The 8,139-nt window shown below is 34.0% G+C and overlaps 1 protein-coding gene across 1 annotated transcript; it reads left to right on the top strand.

Annotated features, from left to right (window-relative positions):
- The first annotated feature begins 377 nt into the window (after nucleotides 1-377).
- Nucleotides 378-5,467, top strand: LOC110099744. Its single transcript, XM_020826997.2, has 6 exons — nucleotides 378-532; nucleotides 1,209-1,368; nucleotides 1,485-2,192; nucleotides 2,606-3,050; nucleotides 4,394-4,475; nucleotides 4,817-5,467. Exons 1-6 carry the CDS (start codon nucleotides 503-505, stop codon nucleotides 5,018-5,020), a joined length of 1,629 nt encoding a protein of 542 aa, XP_020682656.1. The 5' UTR covers nucleotides 378-502; the 3' UTR covers nucleotides 5,021-5,467.
- The last annotated feature ends 2,672 nt before the right edge of the window (nucleotides 5,468-8,139 follow it).

Consider the following 8,139-nt stretch of genomic DNA (forward strand, 5'->3'; position numbering starts at 1 on the left):
AATTTTATGTGTGAAAGTGTTCAATGAGTATAATTCTTAAATAGAATAAAATAAATTTATTATAATTTTAAAATTTTAAATCAGTATATTATGATTTAAATATTATAAATTAAGTTCATTGCATTTAAATTTAAATTAAGATAATATAATATAAACTAATTTATTAATTATATTGAACTTATTTTTTTATTTTCAAATAAAATATAATAATTATAAAATCCAGACAATTAAAATTGGGTCAACATTTTCTGACCCAAATTTTCTCCGCAGTCAGCGGTCAGTTAAAGTATGTATTGTGCAGCCGAGGACTTCGAATGGATCGGCGATTTATATCTGCTCTTCGTTGGTTTCACCTACAAAATGCACGCACAGGCTTTTGCAGCTACCAACACCTCTCTCTCCCAGTCTCCCTACCTCCTCTCTCTCTCTCTCTCTCTCTATTTCTCTCTCTTTGGCTTTCTATCTCTTTCTCTCTCTCCCATCTTCTTCCTCTAACGTACCTATGGACTATGAAAGGATTCACAAAGTTCAGGTATGAGTTTCTGTTTCCATTAATTGAAGCCTGTTTCAATGTTCCATTGAAAGTATTCTCTCTTCTTTAGCTCTCCAAAAATGCAGGCTTTCTGTCTTGGCAAGCCGTTAATTAATGCGAAAATTTTGAACCAATTCTCACTGTTTTTGATTTGGAAAGTGTTTCTTATTTGTGCCGCATATAGTTTCTCCGTTTCCCTTTTCAAAATCTGCAAGGGTTTTATCGTTCTCGTGTGCTTCTGGGTTTTTCACGTCTCGAGTAGCTTTTGCCGGTGAAATAATCTACTTTTGTTGAAGAAATAGGCTTTGATCTTGAAGAACGACATAAGATTTGTCTGTCTGCTCTATTTCAGTATTATCTTCATATTGTTTGCAGAATATTTGGGGATTTAACATTGAATAGCAATGTTATCTAATCATTAGCACGTACAAATTGTTTCTGAGCTTTTTTGGAGAAAGCAATTCTTTCTGCTGACAGGTTAATGGAAGTTATTGATTGTATAATTACAGCTTCAAAAGCTATAGATTCAAAGTTCTGTTATTGGTGTGCCCATTCATCTCATCCATAAAATTTTGTTTGCCATTTTTCTCGTAATTGATGTACCTTGTTTTTGTTCTCAAGTAATAGAAATTCTAGGCATTGTCTTACAAATTTGATTGTTCTTCGACTAATGCAGATGGGCCTTATTTCTCCCAGCAAGTTACGCATGAAAATACTTGGAGCTCAATATATGAAAAGGAAGGAAGAAGGGTGTTCCTCAAGAGTTTCCCCTTCCAAGCTTGAGGACATAGAGTATGCTAAGAAAAATTTACTGGCTGGCGATCTTGATGATGAAGGTTGGTAAAATCTGTATCAATCGTCTAGATTTGGGCTACTTCTTAATGATGATTTGCCTTTTCCTGTTTTGTGATGATTTACTTCTAACGATGAGTTTTATATTGTGATTTTATAGTTGTTGGCTTTAAGGACTCGCCGGTTTCATCGATTAATGCTAAGTCTCAAAAATCAGAGTTTTGTAACAAAGAACTCTCACGCTATGGTGAAGGCTTTCAAACTCAGTCTTCTACTGCAAATTCCCTTTCTAAAGGAAATTCTGAGACAAAATATTCAAGAAACCAGAATAATAGTTCTAATTCTTCTTATCAATCCAAACTTGGAAACAACTACTGCACGGTGCACCCTATGAAGCATCAAGAAGTGGATGATGATGGTTATGACAGTGGGCATGAGAGTGCTAGCAATTCTAACTTCGAGTTCCATCGTAGAGGAAAAGTTTCCCAACTTCCAATTATGGGTCATTTCTCTAGGCATATTCCATCAAAATGGAATGATGCAGAAAAATGGCTTGTTAATAAGCAAGTGGTTCATGAAAATGGATTAAAGAACAATTCAGTGCAGTATCAGTGCAATAGGTTGGTGAATTCAAGTTTGGCAAGGATTGCTCCAGAATCCATTAATATAGATCAGAAACCTTTTGTGATTCAGCCTTCAGCCAGCAATTCTAATTCTCAAAATATGGTGGACAAGTTCTCATTTGTTTCTCAGGGCTTGCATGCTAATTCAGCTTCATTGAATGATGAAAGTTGCGTGACAGATCCTTCTGAGGGTATAAATTATAAAAATTCATCAGTCTCTGAGGGTTTTCCTTCTGGAACTACAGGTATTATTGCTATTTTTATGCATTCTTTACTAAAGAAAGCCACTACATAATTCAAAGTTCAATAAAAGTTGCTTTCTGTTTCGTTTTATGAGTTGTTCAGAAGATTTAAGTTGACTTTCTATCATTTAGTATTTCAAGATTTTAATAGTATTGGCAAAGACCTTGATCTTGTTCTTTTTCAAATTTGTGAAACATTGTGGCGCAATACCATGCCAGGAAAACATGTTATTGTGAACATTTCAAATTAGTTCTCTTAGGCTTCGTTTGGGACAACTTTCATATTGCTTCTTAAAACAGCTTTATAAGTACAAAAGTTAATTTTTTGTACTTGAAAGCTGCTTTAAGCAGCAGTAAAAAAGCCGTCCCAAACGAAGCCTTAATTGAAACATATGGCTTACAGTCATGTTCTGCAGACATTTCTGCCAAACAGCTGGTTTCAATGAGAGATGTAGGCACAGAGATGACCCCGATTCCTAGCCAAGAGCCATCAAGAACAGCAACCCCTATTGAAAATTTAACACCGAGCCGCAGCCCATTATCTTCAAACCCCTCATCTCCGCGAATTGGATCAGTAGCAGTGGATAGAATGCCGTCCACTGATGAGAATGAGAAGGATTACCAGAAAGATGGTAAAAAGGTAGAATTTTCTGAAAGAGAATTGCAGCTGAAAACTAGACAGGAAATTGCAGCTCTAGGCTTACAGCTTGGTAAACTGAACATAGCCTCTTGGGCTAGCAAGGAGACAGAGCAAAATTCTCAATTTAATAAAAAAACTGACGAGGAAGAACAAGTGAAACAGGAATATGAAGCTTGTGCTGCAGCTTGGGAAGAAGCTGAGAAATCCAAGCACTTGTCCAGGTAGTTGTTACTTGAGCCTATACAATAATTTCTTTTCGCCAAGTTTTCCTGTTCAGAGGATCTTGCTGTTAAATTTTCAACGGCACATTTGTATTCTTTGATAAACAAAAAGATGATTATGCTTATTAGGCAGTAAGTGGAGTAATTATGGCTATTGTTTTGCATTTTTCTGTTTCTCTCCAACTTTTCTTTTCCACCCTGTTTTATTATTATTATTATTTTCTCAGAAACTTTTACATTTTCAATGATATCTGCTAACTGTTGTTGTCCTTTTGCATCCCTTTGGATTAGACAGTTCATCATTTTCAAATTGTATGGCAAATTCGACGCTTTGTCATCTAGGCGCATAATTTTTTTAAATTCAAATGCAAACTGTATTGGTGATTTGCCAATACGTTGCACCTTTAAATTTACTGGTGAAAATTTAAATATACATGCATGAGAAGGGGATGGTGGGTGTTGGAGGGGAGAGATTATTAGGAGAGCTTGGTGTGTCAACAAGTGCACTGGGTCCGTATCTGTGGTCATAGAAATTTTTAAATGTTCTGTACTCGTCAGTACACACCCAGCACAACATGGAATAGATGCATTGAGAGCACCTAATAATCGCTCAGTGTAAAGGAGCTAGTTGTCACGGAGAGATCTTCCTTAAGTCTTCCGTGCGGCCTTAGCAATTCAAGCTTGATGCTAAGCAGCCTAACTTCTAGCAACACTAGGGAAAGAGCACTTCAAGTTGGCCCTTGTAAAGAGCTTTCTTAGTGAAGAGTGTTCTTTTAAACCTCCATTCTCCAACTTCATTTGCTCTTTCCTAGCTTTGCTAGAAGTTAGGCTGCGTGGCATCAAGCTTGAAGTGCTAAGGCCACACGGAAGACTTAAGGAAGATCTCTCCGTGAGAGGATGCTACCTTAAGGAGTGAAGCCTGGGGATAGGGATGCTTTAATTGAGTACAGTTGCTTTAGATTCTATTATGTTCTAAGGCCTCTAAACTTGGAACTCAGCTCCAATTGTGCTTATTGCAATCTAATATCAGCTTGACTAGCATTTTTATTTATAGAAAATCTTGCTCGTTCATCAGTGCTATTTGCTTACATTACAGTTTTATGTCATTAAAGTTCAGTGGTTTCTGTCTGGTTTCCTGTTACTTAAATATCTTCTTTCTGAGCGCTGCAGGAATATAATGTCTATTAAATCCTTCTATAATTACTTATCCTTTACAAATATCTGAACTGGGTCTTTGAAATTAAGCTTTCGGCTTGAGTTTTTTTATTTATTTACTTTTCTATCATTATATGATTTTAACTTATTATCATTCATTTTATAATCTTGATAATTTTTATATTCAGATATAAACGAGAAGAAATCAAGATTCTAGTATGGGAAAGCCACCAAAGAGCAAAATATGAGGCTAGTTTGAGAAAAGTAGAGGTAACACCCCCATTTTTATCATTCATGGTGTTTAATTCATATAGATGACATTAAATACGTTGCAGCATGCAAAGTTTTCTATTTTTGATTGAAGGGAAGATGAAGAAAGAACCATATTCGGTTCAAATTTAGCTTTTTTTGTCCTCTCCCCTTTCAATTTTGTAAACCAAAAGCTCTGCTAAATCCATGCACTTCCTAAGTGATTGTAAGCCTCATAATTGGGCCAATTGCCTATTCTTTTCAGTAGCTCAAATCATATAACCAATAAAGTGATCCTAGCGGCAGACCAAGCTTTTACTTTGTTTCTTTCACTAACCACCATCTTCTTGATAAACTATCAGATCCGAGCAGTAAATATGAGATCTCGCGCAGAGGCAGCCATGGCAGAGAAGCTCCGTCGAGCAGAGCGGAAGGCGGCGGAGAAACGAGCCAATGCCCAAGCCATAATGAACTTGCAGACTGCAAGGATATCTGATCAAGCAGACTCGATACGTCGATCCGGCCGAGTTCCTTCTCATTTTAGATGCTGCAGTTGGTTTCTTTAAAGCTCAATAGAGAATTTCAGATTCAGATTTAAGTGTGGTGTGGAATTTTCACCCTTACAGAAGACCAAGCTAGAATGCTCATTGCTCAATTCTTCTTCTTATGTTGCTAGATTCACCCACTTCATAGCTTCACCTTTTGATCCTAATGTAACCATCTTACGTTTGAGACGGCTTTCTTACTGTTTCTTAAAGCGGCTTTTTAGTACAAAATTTTTAATTTTTTACTAGAAAGCCACTTTAAGAAGTAGAAAGAAAGCCGTCCCAAACGAAGCCTTTGTTTGGTGTTTCAGTGCAAGCTGGGTGAGTTGTTTATAGGGATATCAAAAGAAAATGATTGTGATCTTAGAACTCTAGTATATGTGAAGTAAAGTGTTAATGTAACTCTGCAGGGCCATTTCTATCCTCTGCTCTTCCAGATCAATAAATTGTTTTCATTATTCCTTGAAATTATTGACATGAGATTGTCTTAACTGAATAATGATTGCCATGCTTGAATAAAATATTAGAATATCAAAATTTCAGGAAATGATTACACTCATTCCACCACAAATATGTCCATGATGAGAGATCAGCTTTTCCCTTGGCCAATCAATGAGGATGTATGTGGTTACATTGGATTGGAAGTTGGAGCTTTCTAAGGCTTTCTTTGAGATGACTTTCTTATTATTTTTTAAAATAATTTTTAAGTATAATGTATTAAAAAGCAGTAATAAAATTGTCTCAAATAAAGTCTAAAATTGTTATAGAGATTTTTTTTAAAAATTATAATAGAATAAATTTTTAATTTTTTTTGAATGAAATGAAAAATAAAAATTAAAGAAATTTATAATAATGAATTGAAAAGTAAAATAAGAAAATTATCCGGAAAGAAGTCTAAATAGTTTGAAGTCAACTTACAATCACAATAGGTGAATTTTCAACTAGTGGCGGTGGAAACAAAACATATTATTCTAAATAGGGCTGCAAACGAATTGAGCCGAGCCGAGTATGTAATATCAGTTTTTGCTCCAGGTTCGTATTATTTGGAAGATTCAGTTCCGAACCAAATTCCAAAGCTAGATCCTGGTTAGTGCAGCTCCGTCGCGATCCAGCGCGGGCGGAATCCGTCTCGTCTCGGGTCGGGTCGTGACAGAGTATGTGAGTGTTCATGTTTGTGTTCATTTAATATCAGGTTGTTCAAGTTCGGTTCATGTTTGTTCGAGCTTTATTGTTTGTGTTCATGTTTGGTTCATTTAAATTAATGAGCGTTCATGTTCGGTTCATGTTCGTTCGTTTAATGCTTATCGAGCTTTAAACAAACAAACATGGACGAGCTATAAACGAGCTTTACTTTTAGATGTTCATTAACTTAACAAACAAGCTTTATCGAGCTTCCTAACAAATAATTACATCGAGCATGTTCAAACGATTACATCGAGCATGTTCGTAAACATATCTAATAATTTTTTTTTAACTATCACACAAACACGTTCATGAACATATCTATGAACAAATACATTTATGCAATTGTCTATGTAACAAAAGCAATGATTTATAAGCAAATCCTATCTTCACAGAATTTTTCTAACTTCACAGAATTTTCCTAACAACAACATTAATAAAGGCAATGATTTATAAATAAATAGCCATATAAAGCTACAATTACCTCGACAGCAAGTTATTTTTGTCGAGCTTATTCACGAGTTCAAAATCGAACACGAATAGAGCTTTTATCGAGATTCTTATCGAGCTTAATGTTGAGCTTGTTCATTCCTAATTTCAGGGACAAGTCAGCCACTTGTAATCTAAGCAAATAGTAGTTGAATCTTTTCAACTGGGTGTGGTCTCGTAGTTTTTTGCCATTTTCAGGGTTTTTCACATAGAAATTATGGTGTTTTTTCATCTTCTGTTTGTGTGCTGGATATCCGTAGAACGCTGAGATGAAAACTTCTAACTCTATCACCGCGTTGTACCTCTACTTTTCATCAATCAAAATGGGGGTGTTACCTCTACTTTTAAATTGCATAGTATAATTGCTACAAGATGATGAATAGAAACATTAAAATGTTATAATTAAATATATGAATTATTTATGATATGATGCATCTATTGGATTATTTTAATTGATGAAAATATGAATGTGATACTAAACTCTTAGAGGACTTTTATGTATCATTCCATCATCTTTATATTCTTATACCTGATAAATTATACATCATTATAAAAATTATTTGAATTTAAAATACTATATTAAAAAAATAGATCATTATAAAAATTAATAAAATTTAATTTATATGTAATTATTATATTACAAATCACATTTTATATTTTAAGTACATTAATTTAAGTTCACACATGCAATGGAAGCAAAAGCTAAATTTAAATAAAATCAATTATTGAATACTTTTAATAAATGACTTGACCCACCAATCCAAACCAAAAAATTCTGGTTCAAATTGACTCGTTTAATAAATGAGTCAATTTTAAGTCTGACATTGCGACTTGTTAATTAAAAGGGTCAGATTCAAGTTGTAACGCAAACTCATTTTTGTATGGTAAAGGACCCTTTAGTATTTTTTTCTTTTTTAAATTCTTTTGTTTGTGGGTATGATATTCTTAATTTTGATCAAATAATCTAAACTATATAGTTGATAAGTTAAATAAAAAAATTTAACTAAAATGGGTTAACATATCATATTCAATTCATTTGGGATTATGGTGAGTTGACTTCACGTTCATTTTTTTGACCTATTTACTAAAGGGGTTGGGTTCGGAAAAACTGGATGCATATCAGATTAGTTTTGAGTTAGACCCAAACCCAACCCATCTTTTCACCACTACATTCACCCTTAAAGAGGGGCACTTCGTCGTGTTTGCCAACCACTACATAGGGACCTTGGGTACAAACAAATCAATAGATACCTTGAATAAATCAATATGCATATGTACTAATTTCTGTTTTATATTCCAAACTTATATTATTCATCGTATTTTAAATGAAATACATTAAAAAAAAAAATTCATAAGAATGATGAACCCCATAATGATCAACTCATTATATAACTCTGTTTAAATATTAAAACATTAAAGCATATAAATTTAATAATGTTTTAAAAGAATATATATATATATATATATAT

Source organism: Dendrobium catenatum, unplaced genomic scaffold (genome assembly GCF_001605985.2).
Source record: "Dendrobium catenatum unplaced genomic scaffold, ASM160598v2 fragScaff_scaffold_253, whole genome shotgun sequence".
NCBI classification, from domain to species: domain Eukaryota; kingdom Viridiplantae; phylum Streptophyta; class Magnoliopsida; order Asparagales; family Orchidaceae; genus Dendrobium; species Dendrobium catenatum.

Bases quoted from the DNA above. Each gene is read 5' to 3' on its own strand.
- LOC110099744 (XM_020826997.2), top strand. From the start codon at position 503: ATGGACTATGAAAGGATTCACAAAGTTCAG. The intron at 3,051-4,393 runs GTAGTTGTTACT...TTTTATATTCAG, and splicing joins AAATCCAAGCACTTGTCCAG to ATATAAACGAGAAGAAATCA. The intron at 4,476-4,816 runs GTAACACCCCCA...ATAAACTATCAG, and splicing joins CTAGTTTGAGAAAAGTAGAG to ATCCGAGCAGTAAATATGAG.